Here is a 26471-nt window from a genome sequence, read left to right on the forward strand (position 1 = left end):
CTATATTTTGTTGGCATTTCGATTCAGTGTTTTCTATACCGGGTGTTTCACTAAAGTGACTTTTCAGATAAAAAAAACGAGATTTGGTATGTTGCAAAATAAAAACACTATATCACCACAATACACCAAAACACTTTTACTTTTACACTGGACGCGCGTTTCGCTAACCATGTTAGCATCATCAGCAGATGATTATAAACTAAAGTACAATCTACAAGTTGAGCGTTTATATACCCGCTCAGTGGGCACCGAGTGGGCGTGGCAAAATCTAGCCAACCGAGTCAGAGCCCACTGAGCGTAACAGTTAGATTTCCGCCACTAGAGTAGTAGGAACAAAGAACTTGAAGGAATTGGACCGTTGGCTCTGTTCATACTATCTTTACATTTATTAATTCTGATGCTTTCATATGCATCTAATTGCCTGTAATTTGAGACTTGTTTAATTAATTTTAAATTATTAAGATCTATACAATGTTCTTTATCAACAATATGTTCGGCAACGCAAGATTTATCCGGTCTACCATATCTTATCTGAGCCAAATGTTCTTTAAATCTAGTTAATATTGATCTTCTAGTTTGCCCAACATATTTCTGATTACAATCTTTACACGAAATTTCATAAATACCCGACCTTTCCAGTGGAGGTGTTTTATCCTTTGGATTACCTAATAATTGTTGTAATTTATTATTAGCACTATACACATGTACATTGTTGACATTCTTAAAAATTCCTTTTAGACCACGGGATAACTCTCTATCAAACGGTATCGAAAAATATTTAGACGTATCTTTCTCCGCTTGAAGAGTCGAATTTTCAGAAATCATTAACCTATACCTATGTTTTCTAATTAATTTATCAACTAGTGAAGGAGAATATCCATTATACACTCCGCTACATTCCTAATGTAATCTCTTTCTATTTCATATCTTTCGTTGGAAAGTGGGAAACTAAGTAATTTATGAACTAAGAAATTTAAACTCAAACCATTTTATGTTCAACACTATGATGTGATTCATTAGGAATATATCTGCGTGTAGTGGTATTTTTCCTATAGATATCAAATTCCAGGCAATTATTAGTATTTCTAATAACTAATACATCTAGAAATGGTAATCTGTCGTTGTTCTCAATTTCATGTGTAAATTTAATGGAAGGAAAACGATTATTTAACTTAGAAATAAAATTATCTATGGTGTCTGAATGTGTGTCAAACCATACTCTTGGAAAATACTCAAACTGATTCCTAGCCTCCACTTGGTATGTTAATATATGACATAAATCATTGATTGATTGGGATTGACTGACGTATTCAATTGTTTTCGGTCACTTCTTGTTTTAACGGAAATAACTACAACTTTTGATTTTCAAATGGCACCATACCGCGGGTATTTTTTACTTCATTTGATGTAACTTTTTACATTTTGGCATTAGTTTATTTGAAATTGTGATATACGATTAATAACGACAATTTGATTCAAAATACCAAGTGTATGGTACCAAATTATTCGTAAAAAATGGTTTTTCCAAATTTGCTAATGAGCTACCTTTGTTCCATTTAAAAAAAAATGATCTATGATTAAAAATACGATTTGGGCATCTTTTAACCGTCCAGGACAAAACACGAAAAACATTAGATGACCAAATCTATTTTTCAAGGTTCCTTGATTAAAAATTAGTGTTTTTAACACAGCCATGGCACTCTAGATGATTATTTTAAACGAGAATGTAGACATATGATATGTCATTCTATTCAGCGTGTCATTTTCTATCGAATAAAGTAAAAAAATACCGAGGGTGCCATTTAAAAATCCAAAATTGTAGTTATTTCCAGTGAAACAGGAAATAACAGTCATATACCAAATCTCGTTTTTTTTATCTGAAAAAATAAAAAAGTTATAGGGGTGAGCCACTTTTTGGAAACACCCGGTACAACTAAGTCGACTTAGATTAAATAACTATTATTTTTCTAGATACATCCGTGGGTTAACTACGAACAAATTCTTCAAAAGTGCTATGTAGGAAAGCTGGTAGCTATCGATCCCAATGTTGATACAGAAGCACTGTTTTTTGGAGAAAAACCTTCTAGCACTAAAGTGGAAGTGTCTTCCCCTAAAACACCCGATTCTCAAGGTAATCATTGATTTTTTTGTCATTGATATCGTTTCCCCTCTCACGGATACCCCGTACCTACAGAACGGACAGACGTACTGTACACCCACTTTTTTGTTTATTTATTTTTATTTCTATTTGAATTTGTTGCTACAGTGATCTTGTTATATATTTTATTTAAAATAGTCCAGTAACTTTTGAAAATAACCGAGTTAAAATAATGCTTACATTTTGAGAACCGCTGATATCAACCGGCAGTCAGCTGACTCTCAACTTTTTGGACGTCCTGTGTTGCCACATCGACAAAAAAGTCTACACCTAACTTGCTTGAAAATACTTTGTAATTGTGACAATTTAATCTGTAATAATTTTTAAGATTTATATTTTTCAAGTTTAGTTAAAAATATGTCTAAGAATGTATTAGTATATGGTAAAAAAATAAGTTCTTTTTCAAACGTCACAAAAGTATTAATTTTTGCGACGTGATTGACAATATAAAAATGTCATTTTAACGCCTAGGCATAAAAGTAAAGCACTTTTGCGCCTAAGCACAAAAGTACGAAAATATACTATTAAACTGACATGAAGTGTCAAATTCAACGAGTGTAACCATAGTTTCTCGATATATAATTACATAAAAGGTATTACATTTAATTTTTTTATATTATTTGGAATGTTTGAAATTGTTTAAAAAATTATTTGGGGCGTTTGAAAAAATCGCATGTTTTTGAAAAAAGTCGCAAAAGTGTCATTTTTATTCTTCATTCTTCTAGTATTATTAATAATGCAACTGGTATAATTAAAATTCATTTTTGTAATGTATTTAATACAAAATTAAAATTACTTTGAATTTATAAACACACTAATATGTAGAATCTGGTAACGTATGAGGTGGCAACATTGCAAGGCTTCGAAACACCGTCAAGAAACATTAGGGTAATGAACCTGCAGCTCTAAAAAGTTTTTTAAAATTTCCCGGAAAATGTCAAGAAAAATTAAAAATTTCGTACAATTTTTTTAACAAAAAAAAAACTTATGAGTATTTTTCTGGGGTCGACAAAATGTACTACCAATTAAAATATTTGGACTTATGTATGACACCTTGTGTCAAAAAGAGAGTTAAAAGATAATATAGGTATTATAACTTCTAGTTTCTCCTTTTTACATGAAACAATTTTTTTTTAATTTTTTGTAGTAGAGTCTCCTATCAAAGAAGATTCAGAGTTACCAAGTCATCCACTGCCAAGATTTGACTGGATACAGAAACTCGACTCAATAACAATTATTTTCTATACAAGATCTTTCTCAAACCCATTGGTTGAAGTACACAAAACTCCAACTTCTGGGACAGCTTTGCAGATTACTCTGACTTACGATGAGACGATATTCAGGAATGAAATGACGTTTTTCGATAGAGTTCATTGGCCTTGTGACGTGAGAATGACATTGGAAACTGGGAAAGTGGAGTTGACGTTCAGGTATACAGGGTATTTCATATAGAATGTAGAATGTTTGATAGTGACGTGTTCTTTAATGTTTTCTTAAAAACTTAACGTCTAAAAAGTTTTTTAAGCTGGAAGTTAGACCTTCTGGAGATATCAAAATATTTACTTTTTCATTTTTATTTTTAGAATTTTCACAAATTATACTTTCTAACACTTTTAGAATAGGGTGTTCCATTACAAAAAACATAACTTTGATGTGTAACTTTATTTGGGGACACCCTGTAGAACTCTACAAAATTTTAGAAAATACTTTAAATTGACTTGCATAAGCTCAGAAAATTTCACTTCAATACAAACTTTTGTTCTCCTTGCAAAAACCGCGTCGTATATGACGCGCCACCCTGTATAATTCGATTTCAATCAAAATTTCAATGATTAGAATATAAGCAGAATAGGTATAGCTTATGTATTAGATTTATTTATTTCGATAAATTTACTTAGAAAAAGAATTAAAAAATCAAAATATTAAGAAGGAAATAATTAAGAATTTACTAAAATTACTAAAATAAAAAATTAAAAGCAACGAAAAAAAATGGGTAAACATTTTAGTATTTTATCTATAAAACACAATACAGAAGATTTTACATTAATACATTCACAGTAATTGAATTCCGAGGTAAAAGTCTCTGGGCACTCCACTATTGTATCTTATAGTAATACATATTCCTTATTATACAGGGTTGTTCACCACATACGACACGGAGTATTGTAGCTAAACGATGAGATTTTTACAAATTGTAAGTTTTGGGTTCGATGAAGGACTATTAGAGGTACAATTTAAAAATAATTTTACAAGATACAGAGTGTCCCAAAGAAGTAAAAAATATCAAAGTTGTATTTTTTTAAATGGAACACCCTGTATATTATTACATTTTTAGTTTTTACGATTAAAATAAAGGTAAATTTGATTAAGGTTTATTATACTTAAACTTTACCGTTTTTGAAATATTTTCAATTTTGTGAAATTGCAGTAAGAATTTTAAGGCTTCATTTCTCCAAGGGTATCAAAGTTTTTAATACTAAATATTTACTGAAATTTATTTATTGATCAGTTATTGTGTTGGAACAATAAAAAATACTACCTTATACAGAGTGTCTAAAAATTTATTTTAAATATTTATTAGCTTTAAACGGCAATAACTTGTTTAATTTAAATGGAACACCCTGTATATTTTAGGAGAATCAGATGCAAAATTTAATTGTCTATCAAATTATATTATACCATTTTTTACCTATCTCTTTAAGTTTCCGTAGAAAATGCATTTTCTTGTAATTGAGAACTTATTTATCAATTTACCCATGGAATATTGACATTTTAGATTATTTTGAAAGATGTAATAAATTTTTAAAGAGTACAGATACTAATATTACCGATATAATTCGTTTATTTCATTAAAAAATAAAAAAAAACTGTTTAAATATTTGTTAAAGAGGACCAATTAATATGATTCCAGTATTCAAACTACATTAACTGACTGTTTGCGTTGATTAATAATAATTGCCCCAAATACTAAAAAACTGAGTTTTGTATGTGTATTAGACAGTGTGGTAAAAAGTAACACCTTAAAAATGATATTTCATTTTTTAATAAATGCTTATTTATAACAACAGAGACGTTCATTTTGATAACTTATTATTATATTATTATATTGATTTCTGACTCAAATCCACATTTATTTAGATTAATTTATTAACGAACACAATTAAGTATGAAATTAGTTATTATATGGGCGGAAATAATGGTGTTATATTTAATTAATGGTATATACTTTTATAAAGATTTAAATAGTTTTCTTTTTGCATACAAATGGGCTAGTAATATTATCGTTTTGCTGAAAACGATAATATTAATAGCCTGTACATTTTGTACATTTGTTGCTTTAAAAACAATCTAAAATGTCAATATTCCATGGGTATATTGATAAATGAGGTCTAAATTATAAGAAAATGCATTTTCTACAAAACCTTGAAGGGATAGGTAAAAAATGGTATAACACAATGATAGACAATTAAATTGTGCATCTGATTCTCCCAAAATATACAGGGCGTTCCATTTAAATTAAAGAAGTTATTGGGGTTTAAAGCTAGAAATTATTTAAAATCAATTTTTAGACACTCTGTATAAGGTAGTATTGTTTTTATTATTGTAACAGAATAACTGATCAATAAATAAACTTCAGTAAATATTTAGTATTAAATACTTTGATACCCTTGGAGAAATGAAGTCTTAAAATTTTTACTGCAATTTTACAAAATTGAAAATATCTCAAAAACGGTAAGGTTTAAGTATAATAAACCTTAATCAAATTTACCTTTATTTTAATCGTAGAAACTAAAAATGTAATAATATACAGGGTGTTCCATTTAAAAAAATACGACTTTGATATTTTTTACTTATTTGGGACACTCTGTATCTTGTAAAATTATTTTTAAATTGTACTTTTAATAGTCCTTCATTGAACCCAAAACTTAATAAAATTTTAGTAAAAATATAATCGTTTAGCTAAAATACTCCGTGTCGTATGTGGTGAACAACCCTGTATATTTTTATCATCACTGTCAAGAAAATAAAAAATTCAGGTCCATATTTCAAAAATAAAGTGGACCATTGTATCTCAAAAACAAAACGTCACTAAATCGTTCATTAAAAACTTCTTTTTTTCAGGAAATATGTTAGCGGAGTTTGGGAGAACTATGGTGTATTAAAACAGCAATCCAAACCAGCAAACAACAATAGCTCGGCCGGACAAATCAAATCTAAATATTTCATAATAAAGAAAATTCCTGTTAATTACAATACGTATTTGTTTATGTTAGATAAGCAAGATGAGAGTATAGTGGTTGTACCCGTTGGAAAGCATATTAGATTGTTTGGAACTATGAATGGTAAGTAGAAGATTTTTCTTTCACCCTGTATACACTTGCCAAATTTGAAAAATCATTATTCTCTTCTGTTTTCTTTCAGAGAATGAAATTTCCCGAAGTTACACCCCTGTGCCTGATAATTTGTTTGAAAAATTTGTTCCTCACGAACGAAAAAACCACAATGTTTGCTTGATGGTGAAACGGTATCCTGAAGGCAGAATCAGTCGGTACATCACTGGTAAATTTCTAAATATCTTTTTAAGGCTTATTTTCATATACTAGATTATACAGAAATACAGGGTGTGAAGCCCCACACAACATTTTGCAAGACAGCTAGATAAATATATTTATTATACAGGGTTGTTCACCACATACGACACGGAGTATTGTAGCTAAACGATTAGATTTTTACAAATTGTAAGTTTTGGGTTCGTTGAAGGACTATTAGAGCAACAATTTAAAAATATTTTTACAAGATACAGAGTGTCCCAAATAAATAAAAAATATTAAAGTTGTATTTTTTTAAATGGAACACCCTGTATATTATTACATTTTTAGTTTCTACGATTAAAATAAAGGTAAATTTGATTAAGGTTTATTATACTTAAACCTTACCGTTTTTGAAATATTTTCAATTTTGTGAAATTACAGTAAAAATTTCATTTCTCCAAAGGTATCAAAGTTTTTAATACTAAATATTTACTGAAGTTTATTTATTGATCAGTTATTGTGTTATAATAATAAAAAGTAATATACTACCTCATACAAAGTGTCTAAAAAATTATTTTAAATAATTTCTAGCTTTAAACGCCAATAACTTCTTTAATTTAAATGGAACACCCTGTATATTTTAGAAGAATCAGATGCACAATTCAATTGTCTATCAAATTGTATTATACCATTTTTTACCTATTCCTTCAAGTTTTCGGAGAAAATGCTTTTTCTTATAATTTAGACCTCATTTATCAATATACCCATGGAATATTGACATTTTAGGTTGTTTTTAAAGCAAAAAATGTACAAAATGTACAGCTTAGTAATATTATCGTTTTTAGCAAAACGATAATATTACTAGCCCATTTGTATGCAACAAGAAAATTATTTAAATCTTTATAAAAGAGTATACCATTAATTAAAAACAACACCATTATTTTCGCCCAAATAGTAATTCATTACATACTTAATTGTGTTCGTTAATAAATTATTCTTAATAATAATAAGTTATGAAAATGAACGTCTCTGTTATAAATAAGCATTTGTCAAAAAATTAAATATCATTTTTAAGGTGTTACTTTTTACCACACTATCTAATACACATACAAAACTCAGTTTTTTAGTATTTGGGGTAATTATTAATCAACGCAAACAATCAATTAATGTAGTTTGAATACTGGAATCATATTAATTGGTCCTCTTTAACAAATATTTAAACATTTTTTTTTATTTTTTAATGAAATAAACGAATTATATGGACAATATTAGTATCAGTACTCTCTAAAAATTTGGTACATCTTTAAAAATAATCTAAAATGTCAGTATTCCATGGGTATATTGTTAAATAATTTCTAAATTATAAGAAAATGCATTTTCTACGGAAACTTGAAGAGATAGGTAAAAAATGGCATACTACAATTTGATAGACAATTAAATGTTGCATCTGATTCTCATAAAATATACAGGGTGTTCCATTTAAATTCAACAAGTTATTGCCATTTAAAGTTAATAATTATTTAAAATAAATTTCTAGACACTCTGTATAAATATTTCACAAAATTAAAAATATTTCAAAAACGGTAAGGTTTAAGTGTAATAAACCTAAATCAAATTTACCTTTATTTTAATCGTAGAAACTAAAAATGTGATAATATACAGGGTGTTACATTTAAAAAAATACAACTTTGATATTTTTTATTTATTTGGTACACTCTGTATCTTAAATATTAATATCTCTAATATTTTTAAACTGTAGCTCTAATAGTCCTTCAACAAACCCAAAACTTACAATTTGTAAAAATATTATCGTTTAGCTACAATACTCCGTGTCGTATGTGGTGAGCAACCCTGTATACATTCATACCCGTTATTTTCAAAATGATTTTTAAAATGTCTTTTTAGATAAGGAAGTTGGTGACTCTTTTGTGATCTCTAAACCTTTTGGTGGGATGGACTTGAAGGTTATAGAAAAAAGGGACACCTTTATAATGTTAGCTGGCGGAACTGGTATAACTCCCATGCTGGGCCTACTTATGTTTTTGCTGGAACGAAAAATAAAGAAATGGTTAGTAGAAAATGCTAAAATTTATCAGCAATTTTTAAATTAACACAGCCAACAAATACAAAAGAATGGCTTATTTTTTATTTCTTTTACTGTAGTATTTCATTTAATATGTTTAACAATTTTGATTGTTATAGTTTGTAAAATGATATATTTATATAGTTTTTTTCTTTATTTTTAGCCAATTTGTAAGACTATTATTTTATAACAGAACAGAAAAGGACATATTGTTTAGAGCTCAACTAGAAGAACTCTCAAAGAAAGATAGAAGGTAAACTTTAATTTTCGTAAAGTTGAGTAAAAAATACTAGGCAAAAAATATCGAGTAAATTTTACTCGATTGTCGAGTAAATGTCGAGAATAAATTACTCGAGTATTAGTAGTATTATTCTAGTAGTATTTTAGAGTGAAATCTAATAAAAAGATAACATAATTTACTCGATTACTATGCCTTAGAGTGCCTTCTTATGCCTTAAAATTACATGATATTTTTACTCGATTATCGAGTAAAATTTCAAACAATTTACTCGCGTCTTAATGTAGTCCATTAAAATATACTAAGTAAAACATACCTAGTAAATTTTACTCGATTGTCGAGTAATTTTGAGAATAATTCACTGGAATATTAGTGGTATTCTAGAGTAAAATTAAGGAGATCCTAGTAAAAAATCTAGTAAATTTTACGAAGGTTACATTTACTCGATTATTCGGAGCTAAAAATCTAATAAAATATATCGAGTAACTCCGAGAATTACAAGATATTTTTACTCGATTATCGAGTAAATTTTCAAACAATTTACTCGCGCCTTAATAGAGTCTATTAAGAAATATACTAAGTAATACATATCGATTAAATTTTGAGAATTCTTTACTCATATATTAGTGGTATTCTAGTGTAAAATTAAGGACATCCTAGTAAAAAATCCAGTAAATTTTACGAAGGTAACATTTACTCGATTACTCGGAGCTAAAAATCTAGTAAAATATATCGAGTAACTCCGAGAATTACAAGATATTTTTACTCGACTATCGAGAAAATTTTCAAACAATTTACTCTCAACTTAATATAGTGCATTAAGAAATATACCAAGTAAAACATATCGAGTAAATTTTGAGAATTATTTACTCGAATATTAGTTGTATTCTAGAGTAAAATTAAGGACATCCTAGTAAAAAATCGAGTAAATTTTATGAAGGTAACTTTTACTCGAATACTCGGAGCTAAAAATTTAGTAAAATATATCGAGTAACTCCGAGAATTACAAGATATTTTTACTCGATTATCGAGTAAATTTTCAAACAATTTACTCGCAACTTAATATAGTGCATTAATAAATATACCAAGTAAAACATATCGAGTAAATTTTGAGAATTATTTACTCGAATATTATTGGTATTTTTGAGTAAAATTAAGGACATCCTAGTAAAAAATCGAGTAAATTTTATGAAGGTAAGATTTACTCGAATACTCGGAGCAAAAAATCTAGTAAAATATATCGAGTAACTCCGAGAATTACAAGACATTTTTACTCGATTATCGAGTAAACCTTCAAACAGTTTACTCGCGTCTTAATATAGTCCATTAAGAAGGCTACTAAATGAAACATATCGAGTAACTTTTGAGAATTATTTACTCGAATATTAGTAGTATTCTAGAGTAAAATTAAGGACATACTAGTAAAAAATCGAGTAAATTTTACGAAGGTAACATTTACTCGATTACTGGGAGCTAAAAATCTAGTAAAATATATCGAGTAACTCCAAGAATTACAAGATATTTTTACTCGACTATCGAGAAAATTTTCAAACAATTTACTCGCGTCTTAATATAGTCCATTAAGAAATATACTAAGTAAAATATATCGAGTAAATTTTGAGAATTATTTACTCGAATATTAGTTGTATTCTAGAGTAAAATTAAGGATATCCTAGTAAAAAATCGAGTAAATTTTACGAAGGTAACATTTACTCGATTACTCAGAGCTAAAAATCTAGTAAAATATATCGAGTAACTCCGAGAATTGCAAGATATTTTTACTCGATTATCGAGTAAATTTTCAAACAATTTACTCGCTTCTTAATATAGTCCATTAAGAAATATACTAAGTAAAACATATCGAGTAAATTTTGAGCAGTATATTAGCAGTATTCTAGAGTAAAATTAAGACATCCTAGTAATAAATCGAGTAAATTTTACGAAGGTAAGATTTACTCGATTACTCGTAGCTAAAAATCTAGTAAAATATATCGAGTAACTCCGAGAATTACAAGATATTTTTACTCGATTATCGAGTAAATTTTCAAACAATTTACTCGCGTCTTAATGTAGTCCATTAAAATATACTAAGTAAAACATATCGAGTAAATTTTACTCGATTGTCGAGTAAATTTTGAGAGTTATTTACTCGAATATTATTGGTTGCGTAATATTATAATATTGTGTATGTAATAATTATTTTTGAGTAAAATTAATGACATCTTAGTAAAAAATCGAGTAAATTTTACGACGGTAACATTTACTCGATTATTCAGAGCTAAAAATCTAAGTAAAATAATATATCGAGTAACTCCGAAAATTACAAGATATTTTTACTCGATTATCCAGTAAATTTTCAAACAATTTACTCGCCTGTTAATATAGTCCAGTAAAAATATACTAAGTAAAACATATCGAGGAAATTTTACTCGATTGTCGAGTAAATTTTGAGAATTATTTACTCGAATATTATTGGTATTTTTGAGTAAAATTAAGGACATCCTAGTAAAAAATCGAGTAAGTTTTACGAAGGTAATATTTACTCGATTATTCAGAGCTAAAAATCTGAGTAAAATATATCGAGTAACTCCGAAAATACAAGATATTTTTACTGGATTATCGGGTAAATTTTCAAACAATTTACTCGCCTGTTAATATAGTCCACTATAAATATACTAAGTAAATCATATCGAGTAAATTTTACTCGATTGTCGAGTAAATTTTGTGAATTATTTACTCGAATATTATTGATGTTTTCGAGTAAAATTAAGGACATCCTAGTAAAAAATCGAGTAAATTTTAGGAGGGCAACATTTACTCGATTACTTGGAACAATTTAGTCTTGTGTTAATATTTTTAGAATAAAATAAAAAAAAAATCCTTGTAAAAATTCAAGTAAATTTTACGCAGGTTACATTTACACGATATTTTTACTCGATATATTGTGATTTTATTGCGGAGTAAAAAAACGAGTAAGGCAGAATTTAATAATGTGTCAACGAAGTTTACTCGATTTTTACTTTATATCACTCCAAAAACATTATTTTTTACTTTTTTTTCTTTTAACAAAATTTCTACATGTAATCTATAAATATATTGTACTGAAAAAAATATGTTTAATTCAATTTTTAACATTTTTTTGTAGATTTAAGGTTACCAATGTCTTATCTTCGGCTGATAACACGTGGGATGGTAAAAAGGGTCACATAAATTCCGAATTAATCCAGGATGCCATACAGGAACATCTCCAAGACACTGGATACACGATAAGGGTAAACACTTTCTTGTAATTCCATATCACACCTATTTTTAAAACACTATTTGAAAGGTTGAATCAGAAAAAATAATAATATATAGGGTGCGTCATTTAAAAAAAGTGATTTTTTTTTAAATAAATTATTCGAAATTTTATAAATTTATTTTGAACGCCCTGTAGCATCTAGCTCAAATATCTTTACATAATATTCCTCTGCTAAATTTGAGTACTTTCTATAATAATATCATCCATTTTTTTAGGACATATTCACTTTTATTTGTGGACCTAGCGAATTCAACCAACTCGCTGTAAAATGTTTGGAAGAAATTTCAATCCCTTTAGAACAAATACATTTATTTGATGGATAGCACTGCATTTGTATTGTAATTTGTAATATATTTATTAAAACAATCAGATATAAATACAAAATACTTTTCAACAATATTATTTTTTAATAGCAACCCATATGGAATACCATTTAGTTTTTGTGTTATAAAGAAAGGTATTATTGTAAATCAGAAAATGTTATTCTTTGTTGTTATTAGTAATACAGTTACATATAATATATATATACTTTTTACGTTTGTATTTATTTTTGTTAATTTGTTTTCTTATTTTTTTTAAGTATTTTGTACAGATATTGTGATGAATTTAACCATAGAATTGACCAAATATATACCTGTATACAGGGTTGTTCACCACATACGACACGGAGTATTGTAGCTAAACGATGAGATTTTTACAAATTGTAAGTTTTGGGTTCGATGAAGGGCTATTAGAGGTACAATTTAAAAATAATTTTACAAGATACAGAGTGTCCCAAATAAGTAAAAAATATCAAAGTTGTATTTTTTTAAATGGAACACCCTGTATATTATTACATTTTTAGTTTCTACGATTAAAATAAAGGTAAATTTGATTAAGGTTTATTATACTTAAACCTTACCGTTTTTGAAATATTTTCAATTTTGTGAAATTGCAGTATAAATTTTAAGGCTTCATTTCTCCGAGGGTATCAAAGTTTTTAATACTAAATATTTACTGAAGTTTATTTATTGATCAGTTATTGTGTTGGAATAATAAAAATAATACTACCTTATACAGAGTGTCTAAATATTTATTTAAAATAATTATTAGTTTTAAACGACAATAACTTGTTTAATTTAAATGGAACACCCTGTATATTTTATAAGAATCAGATGCACAATTTAATTGTCTATCAAATTGTATTATACCATTTTTTACTTATTTCTTCAAGGTTCCGTAGAAAATGTATTTTCTTGTAATTTAGAACTCATTTATCAATATACCCATGGAATACTGACATTTTAGATTATTTTTAAAGATGTACCAAATTTTTAAAGAGTACAGATACTAATATTGTCGATATAGTTTGTTTATTTCATTAAAAAATAAAAAAAAAAACTGTTTAAATATTTGTTAAAGAGGACCAATTAATATGATTACAGTATTCAAACTACATTAACTGACTGTTTGCGTTGATTAATAATAATTGCTCCAAATACTAAAAAACTGAATTTTGTATGGGTATTAGACAGTGTGATAAAAAGTAACACCTTAAAAATGATATTTCATTTTTTAATAAATGCGTATTTATAACCACAGAGACTTTAATTTTGATAACTTATTATTATATTTATTTCTGACTCAAATCCACATTTATTTAGAATAATTTATTAACGAACACACAATTGAGTATGTAGGTAATTAATTAGTATATGGGCGGAAATAATGGTGTTATATTTAATTAATGGTATACTCTTTTATAAAGATTTAAATAGTTTTCTTTTTGCAGACAACGCAGACGTTTTGCTAAAAACGATAATATTACTAGCCTGTACATTTTGTACATTTGTTGCTTTAAAAACAATCTAAAATGTCAATATTCCATGGGTATATTGATAAATGAGGTATAAATTATAAGAAAATGCATTTTCTACGAAAACTTGAAGGAATAGGTAAAAAATGGTATAATAGAATAATTTGATAGACAATTAAATTGTGCATCTGATTCTCCTAAAATATACAGGGCGTTCCATTTAAATTAAACAAGTTATTGCCGTTTGAAGCTAATAATTATTTAAAATAAATTTTTAGACACTCTGTATAAGGTAGTATTATTTTTATTATTGCAACACAATAACTGATCAGTAAATAAACTTCAGTAAATGTTTAGTATTAAAAACTTTGATACCCTTGGAGAAATGAAGCCTTAAAATTTTTACTGCAATTTCACAAAATTGAAAATATTTCAAAAACGGTAAGGTTTAAGTATAATAAACCTTAATCAAAGTTACCTTTATTTTAATCGTAGAAACTAAAAATGTAATAATATACAGGGTATTCCATTTAAAAAAATACAACTTTGATATTTTTTACTTATTTGGGACACTCTGTATCTTGTAAAATTATTTTTAAATTGTACCTCTAATAGCCCTTCATCGAACCCAAAACTTACAATTTGTAAAAATCTCATCGTTTAGCTACAATACTCTGTGTCGTATGTGGTGAACAACCCTATATAAAAAAAACGAAAAGCAAATAAAAACCTAATACCTGATATGTATTTACTATACCGAATAATGAGATGAAAACTCCGTCACAGTAGGCATAGAGTATTTCTTATAGAGGCTATTATTATTTTACAATCAGGATCTGCCACTGGTGTATCCTACAGGGTGTCCCATATAAGATGGATACAAGCCAATATCTTGGTTGTTTGTTGAGCGATCTTTTTCATTTTTGGCAGGAAGCTGTATGGCTATAAGACGTACGTTTTGCCCAGGGTAAGAAATGCGATACCTCATAGACGTACGTTTTAATGGGGTTCGGTGTTTTTCGAGTCAAGAGTAAACTACCATTAGGACAGTATTTATTTCAAATCTGGTAAATTATATTGAATCCTCCTTACCTAAGATACTTAAGTTCTAATTGTGATAAATATTGATACAGGGTGCGTTAATAAAGTAAGACATTTTTATTTTTGTTATTATTTTTTTAAGAACTTACGACGCCACTGGATAAACAACACGTTTATTATCAATAATCAATTATAACCAATTATCAATTAATAATATCGATTTAAGTTTTCAGATAGCTTCCATAATAATTAAGATACACTACTAAAAAAAACTAAATATTTTCAATTTATTTTGTTTACTTAAAAAGATTGTTTTTTAAGTTGCTAATACAAATGAATAAAATGAGTTACAAAATAATTTAAATTTTTATTTGTTTTATTGAGGAAAAACAATCACCTATTAACTTTGAAAAATATGATCTGAACAAAGATTTATAAAACTATAACGAACTAAAAGTCGACATCTTCGACCAAACCACCATAAAAAAAACGATTATTAATTGATAATTGGTTAATGATAATAAACTAGTTGTTTATCCAGTGGCGTCGTAAGTATGTACTTAAAAAAAATAACAATAAAAATAAAAATGTCTTATTTTAATGACACACCCTGTAAGGAGGATTCAATATAAATTTATCAAGATATTGGCTGGTATCCATCCTAAGTGGGACACCCGGTATATAACTTCAGCGACAGACATAGTAAATCTCAATCTAAAATGTAGTATGCCGCCTAGTATGACGCTGTTTTTATTATGTGAATTGTTTATATTGTATACTATTTAAAAAAAATACAGACAATTTAATACTACTTGTAATAATTTATTCTCAACTGTAAGAGCAAAGTTGTATGTATATTACTATGAAAAAGCTGCTATTCTAAACTTGTAGTTATAACTTCTTAGATGAAATCTTTAAAGAAAATATAAAAATATTCGATTATTTTAAAAATTATTATGTCAAAAAAAACAGAATTATTTTTAATGTAACCCTGATTTTTGTAACATAAGTATAACTGATATAATAAAGATTTAATATATTTTGTTTTAATTTTTGGAGTTTTAATTTAAAAAAAAACGGCGTCAGTGATGGCTTTGAAATGAAGATCGCTGTCATTGTGTAAAATTGTATGGGGAATGTCGTCGGATCGTCATTTTCAAGCCAACTGGACGCCGTTTTTAGTAGTGAGATTGTTTTAGTTTAATAAAATCATGTACAAAGCCAAGAAACAAATGGAATTGCTTATTATGAGGTTTTTTCTCGAATATATTGCATTGAATTAGTATTTATAAAAATAGAATTCCCTGTATTGGATAACAATATTTATTAAACAATAAAATTACTATTTTATTATAATAATTTATTTTTCTACCATGGAGATACGAAATAAAAAATATATATAAAAATAGTGAAATACTATTCTTTTATATGAGGCGTCATAGTATTCATTTAGAAAACACATTTTTATTAGTTCTGTATTAATTTTCTCTGAAAAAATATCATTTTTGGCAGCTTCTTGCTTTTTTCTCTGTTTATTTTTTATTATTTTATTTTATAATTATATTTAAACAAAGTGTATAGATCTGGAAAGGCATATTGTCTCTGGACTTGAGTAACAGTAAGATTCTAGAGAGTCTATGAGTTTTTAATTTTTAGTTAAAGACACAATATCTTCATAATATAACAACATAGGTGGTAGATTAAATTTACAAGGAAGAAAAATAAAAACACTAAATCACCACAATACACCAAAACACTTTTACTTTTACACTGGACGCGTTTCGCTAACCATGTTAGCATCATCAGCAGATGATTATAAACTAAAGTACAATCTACAAGTTGAGCGTTTATATACTCGCTCAGTGGGCACCGAATGGGCGTGGCAAAATCTAGCCAACCGAGTCAGAGCCCACTGAGCGTAACAGTTAGATTTCCGCTACTAGAGTAGTAGGAACAAAAAACTTGAAGGAATTGGACCGTTGTCTCTGTTCATACTATCTTTACATTTATTAATTCTGATGCTTTATTATGCATCTAATTGCCTGTAATTTGAGACTTGTTTAATTAATTTGAAATTATTAAGATCTATACAATGTTCTTTATCAACAATATGTTCGGCAACGCAAGATTTATCCGGTCTACCATATCTTATCTGAGCTAAATGTTCTTTAAATCTAGTTAATATTGATCTTCTAGTTTGCCCAACATATTTCTGGTTACAATATTTACAAGAAATTTCATAAATACCCGACCTTTCCAGTGGAGGTGTTTTATCTTGTGGATTACCTAATAATTGTTGTAATTTATTATTAGCACTATACACAAGTTTATAATTGACATTCTTAAAAATTCCTTTTAGACCACGGGATAACTCTCTATCAAACGGTATCGAAAAATATTTAGACGTATCTTTCTCCACTTGAAAAGTTGAATTTTCAGAAATCATTAGGAAGGTACAGCAATGGGTAATCCATTGTCTCCATTTTTGGCTAATTTATTCATGAGCTGGCTTGAAGTGGAGGCTAAGAATCAGTTTGAGTATTTTCCAAGAGTATGGTTTAGGTATGTGGATGATATTTTTGCTGTTTCTGACACACATTCAGACACCATAGATAATTTTATTTCTAAGTTAAATAATCGTTTTCCTTCCATTAAATTTACGCATGAAATTGAGAACAACGACAGATTACCATTTCTAGATGTATTAGTTATTAAAAATATTAATAACTGCCTGGAATTTGATATCTATAGGAAAAATACGACCACACGCAGATATATTCCTAATGAATCACATCATAGTGTTGAACATAAAATGGCTAGTTTAAATTTCTTAGTTCATAGATTACTTAGTTTCCCACTTTCCAACGAAAGATATGAAATAGAAAGAGATTACATTAGGAATGTAGCTGAGTGTAATGGATATTCTCCTTCAATAGTTGATAAATTAATTAGAAAACGTAGGTATAGCTTAATGATTTCTGAAAATTCGACTTTTCAAGTGGAGAAAGATACGTCTAAATATTTTTTTATACCGTTTGATAGAGAGTTATCCCGTGGTCTAAAAGGAATTTTTAAGAATGTCAATTATAAACTTGTGTATAGTGCTAATAATAAATTACAACAATTATTAGGTAATCCAAAAGATAAAACACCTTCACTGGAAAGGTCGGGTATTTATGAAATTTCTTGTAAAGATTGTAATCAGAAATATGTTGGGCAAACTAGAAGATCAATATTAACTAGATTTAAAGAACATTTAACTCAGATAAGATATGGTAGACCGGATAAATCTTGCGTTGCCGAACATATTGTTGATATAGAACATTGTATAGATCTTAATAATTTAAAATTAAACAAGTCTCAAATTACAGGCAATTAGATGCATATGAAAGCATCAGAATTAATAAATGTAAAGATAGTATGAACAGAGTCAACGGTCCAATTCCTTCAAGTTCTTTGTTCCTACTACTCTAGTGGCGGAAATCTAACTGTTACGCTCAGTTGGCTCTGACTCGGTGCTAGATTTTTGCCACGCCCACTCGGTGCCCACCGAGCGAGTATATAAACGCTCAACTTGTAGATTGTACTTTAGTTTATAATCATCTGCTGATGATGCTAACATGGTTAGCGAAACGCGCGTCCAGTGTAAAAGTAAAAGTGTTTTGGTGTATTGTGGTGATTTAGTGTTTTTATTTTGCTGTGTAACACCAAAGGTTCCAACCCTCAACTGTAATAAGGAAGAAAACCCAGAAAACATCCGGTGGTTTTTTTTTGCAAGCGAAAATAAATATATTTTTTTAAATTTTCAAAGTAAAATATCTTGGTTATTTTGGACTTATTTGAAAAACGGTAAAGAGGAAATATGTTTCTTTTATCGGGATCTTTACCAGCCCTCAAAATATTCGCACTTATTGAAGACTCACCCTGTATAGAATAGAATTAAATTATTCACTCTGATATACCTCTATAGATTAATTACTTTTTCAAATGCACTTTGGAAAACACAACTATAATATCTAACCACAGTACCCCCCCCTGACGCTTGACGAGATACGAGAATTGAAATAGTAATTGACTATGAAAGGATTTTTTTTAATTAATATCCGACATATAAGAACACTTTGTATGCTATTAATTATGTGTTGATTTATCGTTTATAATATGTTCGACCTAATTAAAAAAGCACACAAACTGTTCTGGTAAGAACATTTTAGTTATCTTAACTCTAATCAATATCCGCCAACTATATTGAAATAAATGTTGATGCTGTTATTGATAGGTTTTCAAACAGCGTACTAGAAAACTTGATTTTGTTTTGTAAACTACAAAACAAAATCAAGTTTAGGTATTTTGAACTTCTAGTTCAGATATTTTAGTTTTTTGATAGTTTAGATTTTTTTATTTATAGTTTATAGAAAATTAACTAATAAACGTCGTTGTTTCATTTTTGCTGTATACTATTTACTAAATCTATATTTTAATTTTTCGTGTTACTATAATTTTATATCTTTTTGAAGACAAAAAAATCGCCGTCGTTTTAATTCGACAAAAAAATTCCGACGGTGATTTTTTTTGCGACTCAATCATAGTACCACCCCCATAGCATACCCCTATCTACACCCCTGGTTCAAAATACCTAATTGTTATTATTATTTTCTAGTTTTCAGTGCACATAAGATAAAACCGTTTAACTTAAAAGTTTTTTTACCGATTTTTTATTTTCTAGTTTTTAGTATTTAACGGAAATGCCTACCGAATATTCCTCATTCTATTTAATTCATTTAATGCATCATTATTACATGGTTTTTTACCTGATAATTTATTACAATCTAATTCCTCAATACATAGCCCTTCCAGAGACTTGACTCGACTTAGAGTCACGTATGCTTGCCCTTCCTCAAACAATTTTGAGCCCAAATACACTACTGCATGGTCGACTGTGCTGCCCTGCATTTTATGGACGGTGCCCATGACAAAATTAAGGGGTAACATCCTTCTTTCAGCCGTACCATAATTGAATTTTGCTGGAAACTGTATGGCTTTCGGGTGTATAACGTGTATGCCGTCTCTGCCAAAGTCAATCCAAACTGATGGTACATCTGTTTCTTACATTTGGGTTCGACGGAACTGAGGCCAAACAATTTCTGTAATGTGGCCTATAGCACCATTTACCAATCCTTTTGTAACGTCAATGTTGGACCGCAACATTTTCACAAATTCATCACCTATATTTTTTTTATCTGTCCTTCTAACGTCACACAATCTTGGACAAAACTGTTCTGGACACGACTACTCATGCCTTCACCTAATACGCCATTTTGTAACGACGTCCATCTTGGATTTTAAATTTTGTCATAATCACAGTATTCTACTAGTGTAGCCCTTTCATTTGATACCCATATTGAGGGGGTTGTGGAAAAATATGAAATCCGCCATTTTGTACCGGCGGCCATCTTAGATTTACAATGTTATTGATATTACTATATTGTATTGTCATCGGAACTAAAGGTGTGTACCAAATTTCAGATCAATCTGACAACAGGAAGGTACTTAAATTTCAATTTCTAATTTTGATCCAAATAAACAAACAAATAATAAATACCGTACGGGTCGAGCTAAATAAAACCGTTTAAAAATCGTCAATTTAAAGAATTATATGTTTTTTTACACCTATTTTCATGATTTAATTACTACTTTAATTATTGGTAAACTTAGTTTTGTCATAAACTTTTGTATGTGGCTTATTATACAGGGCTAATCGAGGGGTTGTTTTTTACAATAACTTTAAAACACCCTGTACAATAATTTTGTGAGTAAATTTTCCTAAAACATTATTTTTTGGTCAGATCATCAACTCATACCTTGGTTAATTTTTAACAGCCAAGTGAACTTACCACCAACTTTTAATGAAAAAAATTTGCTGGCATTTAACTATACAATTTCTCATATAAAATGACAGCGATCTTCATTTCCCAGCCAACTCTGACACTGTTTTTTTTTCTCGAACGCATGATATATCTTTTTACCTTTATTATTTATACTGAGTGTATTACTTATAGCATCCATAGACAGAGAATGTAGTCCAGGAACAGAAAAGCAAGAAGACTGCAATCAGTGTTCCTGTACAGATACAGGAGTATGGGCTTGTACAGAGAAATTCTGTCTAAGTAAACGAGAAGGTAATAACACATTTTTTTTGAAAAAATAAATCTTTAAATTTATTAATTTTTTTTTTATATTTTTTAGCTGATGTGATACCAGATCATGGACACAGTCTCACTCATAAAATTTGATGAAATTAAATGGTTTTAAATTCTTTATTGTTTCTTATTTATTTATAGTATACCTGAATATAGCTGGTCACTAGTGTTTAAAAAAACTCATTGATTGAGCCTAGTAAAAATTAAAATTTAAAATACAGTATGTCTAGTATGACGTTGTTTTTATTATGTCAGTTTTTTAAGTTGAATAATATTAAGAAAATGCAGATAATTTAATACTATTTGTAACAGTTTATTTTCAACTCTAGTAGGTACACAGTTTTTAAAATTAGTATCGATATAAAATGGCTTTCCCAGTATTGCGAAACTATATTTAATATTTATTAAAACAATAAAATTCTTTTTTTTTATTATATTGTTTTATTGTTCTACCATGGAGCTGTGAGAATGATCAAGCTAAAAAAGTTACAATGTCATCATAGTTTTTTAAAACTAAATTGAATAAAATGAAGACAGTTTTTTGGATTTTTGCTCTGTTAGTTCTTGTTAACTTTTCATTTTCTGGTAAGTATTTTTTTAACGTTTATTTAAGCTTTTTTTTAACGATAAAGTAGGTAGATATTATTTGACGCAATGGTGTAATTGTAACAGTCCTGATTGAACTCATTTATACAGAGTGTCTCTTAAATAAGTGCCAGTATTTTATTTCGATGATGCTTTTTTGAAAAAAAAATTAAAAGAACTTTTTAGTGGCTCAAGTTCATTATTCTAAAATTGTTTATAAGTTCACTGTAATTTTAATTTTCCACATAATAAATTGCGAAAATTAATTTTAAGTGGCTTTACTAACGATTCTAGAAAATGCACTGTACTTATTTTTTTAACACAGAATAATATATTTTTACAGATATTTTCAACATAACTGAAAGAATATACACACACCGGAAAAGTCTAGGGATATTACAATGTTATCCAGCCATGGTCAGTAATTTTATTATTTGCATTTCTGATATAATAAAATTAAAATAAACAAATAGTTTACAGGACGTATTGGAAATAAAAATGAGGAATTTACTGAATTTTTCAAATTTACCTTGATTTTTATTGAACTCAAAAAAATACACACATTTTTTTTTATTCTAAACTGTGAGTTAAAAAAAGATAAAACCAATTTTACTTAATAAAGGGTATGGCCTCCTCTACTGTTCATTACAGCCCTACATCGTCTCTCCATGCTCCTGATCAGGTTGTCGATCTCTTCTTGAGGTACAGCCTGCCACGCTGCATTCAGAGCCCGAACTAGATCCCTACGAGTTTCACGAGGCATACTCATTCTCAAAATTCTTCTTTGGACCGCGTCCCATACGTGCTGGATGGGGTTGAGGTCAGGAGATTGTGCCGGCCAGGGTAAGATGTTTAATTGATGAGCATTGATAAACTCACTTACCACTCTGGCTGTATGAGGCCGTGCATTGTCATGCATGAGAATGAAGTTTCTCCCAAAATCATTGGCATATGGTAACAAGACAGGCTCAAGAATTAAATCACGATATGTGATTCCTGTTAGAAACCTTTCAAGAAAAACTCTTGATAAGGGTGCACTTCCTGAACATGATCCAACCGAATAAGATTTCCCGGTTCTCTCCATACCCTAAGCCTTCTCGAATCCGGATGAATTCCAAAGCGTGACTCATCCGTGAAGAGAACATTGGCCCATTGTTCATTCGACCACTGAACATGATCTTGAGCCCACAAATATCGTACCTCTCGATTTCCTCTCGTTAAGGGTTGAGCTCTCCAGGGGCGTCTGCCTCTTAAGTTGACCTCTCTTAATCTATTGCGAACAGTGTCAGGACTAACGGTTACATTATGTGTTTCCTGGAGAATTAAACTAAGCTCTGGTGCTGTAAAAGTCGGTCGGCGTCGAGCATTTAATTGTAAAAAATGATCTTGCTGAGGGGTAGTAATGCGATGTCGCCCTGTGTGCCTTTCAGTAACATCACCACTTTCACGGTAGCGTGCACTTAATCGCGATATTACACATTGCGTTGTATTTAATGCTCTAGCTACGTCGATTTGGCGCATTCCAGCTTCAAACATACCCATGGCCCTTAGCATTTCGTCTCTGTTAAGATGTCTACGCTCCATAATGCCGTTTAATACTAAACAGAGTTATTTGAATGAATTCTGGCCAGTTATCACAAAAACATAGCCAGTACAGGTTAAATTCGAACAATTGATGCTAGGTGCTTTTTATACATTTGACAAAAAATGTACAAACACTTCTGCAAATATCCCAAATTTAGAAATAACTAGTGTGACTACTTCGTTTCAATCGAAGTAGAAAGAATCGGCCTACAAATATGTGGTTGTTTATTCATAACATTTATTTTTAACTTTAATAAAATGATATCCCTAGATTTTTCCGGTGTGTGTATATCATTAAACTTAATGCAAATTTTTTAATCGTCATATTACGAAGTACTTTGAGCCAGGTTAAGTGCATACTTTTTTGTTCATGTGGCAACATAGGGCCTGGAATAAGCTGATAGCTGCTTTCGTCAGCTGGTTGATGCCGGTTCTCAAAATCTAAGCACAATATTTTAAAAAATTTAGAGTAAAATAATTCAAAAAAGTTATTTACAATTTACTTTAAAAAACGTCAAATAAAAAATATGTTTTATTTGTTCAGATCTGCCACCCCCTTAAAATACTTGCACCTCTTTAAGACACCCCTGTATTTATAATATTAGACTTATTTTGTAGTGGACCTACAAAGGAAATGTAGACCAAAAACTAAGAAGAAGATCGATTGTAATACGTGTGTTTGTACAAAGTTCGGGTGGTTTTGTACAGAACATCCATGCAATGGATCAAAACGTAATATTGACATTTTTTTATCTAAACGAATACATATATAAATTTAACTAAATATGTTTTTTTTTGTTTTGAAGCTATGATGAGACAATGTGCCATCTCTCATGGAGAGATTCCTCACGTAAATAAAAAATCGGTAAAAAACGTTTAAGTTAAACGGTTTTATCTTATGTGCACTGAAAACTAGAAAATAATAATAACAATTAGGTATTTTGAACTTCTAGTTCAGAAATATTTTAGTACTAGGCCCATTAACTATTGCTGTAATACTTTCTTCTATACTAAGTGTGGATTGCATCGACTTACTATAATCGTAACTGGAGATTTTGACAATCAATAACCAGCCGTGGCGGCTTCAGCAGCGAACGCCGATAGGTAGGATTTCAGAGGGGCCCCACGTTTTTATTTTAGTCTAATATGCCTAAAAGCTATTCTGCCTAGTACTAAAATATTTCTGAACTAGAAGTTCAAAATACCTAATTGTTATTATTATTTTCTAGTTTTCAGTGCACATAAGATAAAACCGTTTAACTTAAAAGTTTTTTTACCGATTTTTTATTTTCTAGTTTTTAGTATTTAACGGAAATGCCTACCGAGTATTCCTCATTCTATTTAATTCATTTAGTGCATCATTATTACATGGTTTTTAACCTGATAATTTATTACAATCTGACGCTCAGGTGTTTCTGACGCTAACAACTCTCTCTGTCTGTCGCGTTCTGATGCTAGCCTAGACTCATGACGCTCAGGTGTTTCTGACGCTAACAACTCTCTTTATCTCTCTCGTTGTGATGCCAGCCTAGACTCATGACGCTCAGGTGTTTCTGCCGCTAACAACTCTCTCTGTCTGTCACGTTGTGATGCTAGCCACTCATGACGCTCAGGTGTTTCTGACTCTACCAGCTGCCTTTGTCTCTCACGTTGTGCTATTAACCTGGCATCACGTTGCTCAGGTGTTTCTGTTGCTAACCGTTCTCTTCGTTTCTGTAGTCGACTATAGGTTTCATTTTCACTTTCTTTTGCACGTTTCGTTCTATACTTTTCTTTCGCCTTTTCGAGCCTTCTTTTTCGTTGTGTAGCAGTTTCGTTTTTATTTTTGTTTGTTTTTTTATTTATTGTTTCAGTAGAGGGGCAAGGCTACAATATACAACAAGAGGCGCCCAATCTTGAGGGGAAAACGCTTGCGACATTACATTTTTAGCCACCCTAATGCCATACAGTCCTCAGCACGTTTTAACCTATTACCTTAACTTGGGTGGTAAAGCTACCGCTAACTACGTAGGTGCATCTAATCACCCATTTTTTTTTATCTGTCCTTCTAACGTCACACAATCTTGGACACAACTGTTCTGGACACGACTACTCATGCCCTCACCTAATACGCCATTTTGTAACGACGTCCATCTTGGATTTTAAATTTTGTCATAATCACAGTATTCTACTAGTGTAGCCCTTTCATTTGATACCCATATTGAGGGGGTTGTGGAAAAATATGAAATCCGCCATTTTGTACCGGCGGCCATCTTAGATTTACAATGTTATTGATATTACTATATTGTATTGTCATCGGAACTAAAGGTGTGTACAAAATTTCAGATGAATCTGACAACAGGAAGGTACTTAAATTTCAATTTCTAATTTTGACCCAAATAAATAAATACCGTACTGGTCGAGCTAAATAAAACCGTTTAAAAAAGAACGTTTTTTGTTGCATTTTAGAATTTTTTTTCTATAATAAAAAAAAAATTATAATTTTTTTTTCTGCATATTAACTACTGGGAACTAACAATTATCATATTTAATTATATTTTAGGATTATGTAAAGTGACCAGAAAGGAAGCTAAAAATGCAATAATATATGGGTGTTTCATTTAAAAAATCATCCTGATCCACTAACACTTTCTTAAGCCACTCTGTAGAAGTTAAAATACATCCTAATAACCTAAACATACTTTAAGTTTGCACTTATCCAAAATTCCTAAGTTTTTTATTATAGGAGCTACAGATGCCCGACGCACTATTGCCGGACCCTGTATACGATATACAGGGTGTCTTAAATAAGTGCAAATATTTTCAGGGCTGGTAGATCTCGATAAAAGAAACATATTTTCTTTTTACCGTTTTGCAAATAACTCAAAAAGAACGGAGTCATTTTATTTTGAGAATTTGCAAAAAAAATATTTTTTGCTTAAATATTGTGAACTACTATATCTTTTCAGGGTTTT

General features: G+C 29.4%; 1 protein-coding gene across 6 annotated transcripts in view; it reads left to right on the forward strand.

Annotated features, from left to right (window-relative positions):
* LOC115888723 (cytochrome b5 reductase 4) overlaps positions 1 to 12965 on the forward strand; it is an 88834-nt gene extending 75869 nt beyond the window's left edge. For 5 of the 6 annotated variants that reach the window (XM_030908539.1, XM_030908538.1, XM_030908537.1 and 2 more), the window contains 8 exons: positions 1972 to 2131; positions 3306 to 3588; positions 6281 to 6501; positions 6581 to 6718; positions 8596 to 8758; positions 8937 to 9026; positions 12157 to 12283; positions 12528 to 12965. In XM_030908539.1, the coding sequence (XP_030764399.1) occupies positions 1972 to 2131; positions 3306 to 3588; positions 6281 to 6501; positions 6581 to 6718; positions 8596 to 8758; positions 8937 to 9026; positions 12157 to 12283; positions 12528 to 12635 (1290 nt within the window). In that variant the 3' untranslated portion in view covers positions 12636 to 12965. The remainder of the gene's footprint in view (positions 1 to 1971; positions 2132 to 3305; positions 3589 to 6280; positions 6502 to 6580; positions 6719 to 8595; positions 8759 to 8936; positions 9027 to 12156; positions 12284 to 12527) is intronic. The other variant, XM_030908542.1, reaches the window with a different exon arrangement.
* The last annotated feature ends 13506 nt before the right edge of the window (positions 12966 to 26471 follow it).

Source organism: Sitophilus oryzae, unplaced genomic scaffold (assembly GCF_002938485.1).
Source record: "Sitophilus oryzae breed Bouriz unplaced genomic scaffold, Soryzae_2.0 scaffold_808_pilon_pilon, whole genome shotgun sequence".
Lineage (NCBI taxonomy): Eukaryota > Metazoa > Arthropoda > Insecta > Coleoptera > Curculionidae > Sitophilus > Sitophilus oryzae.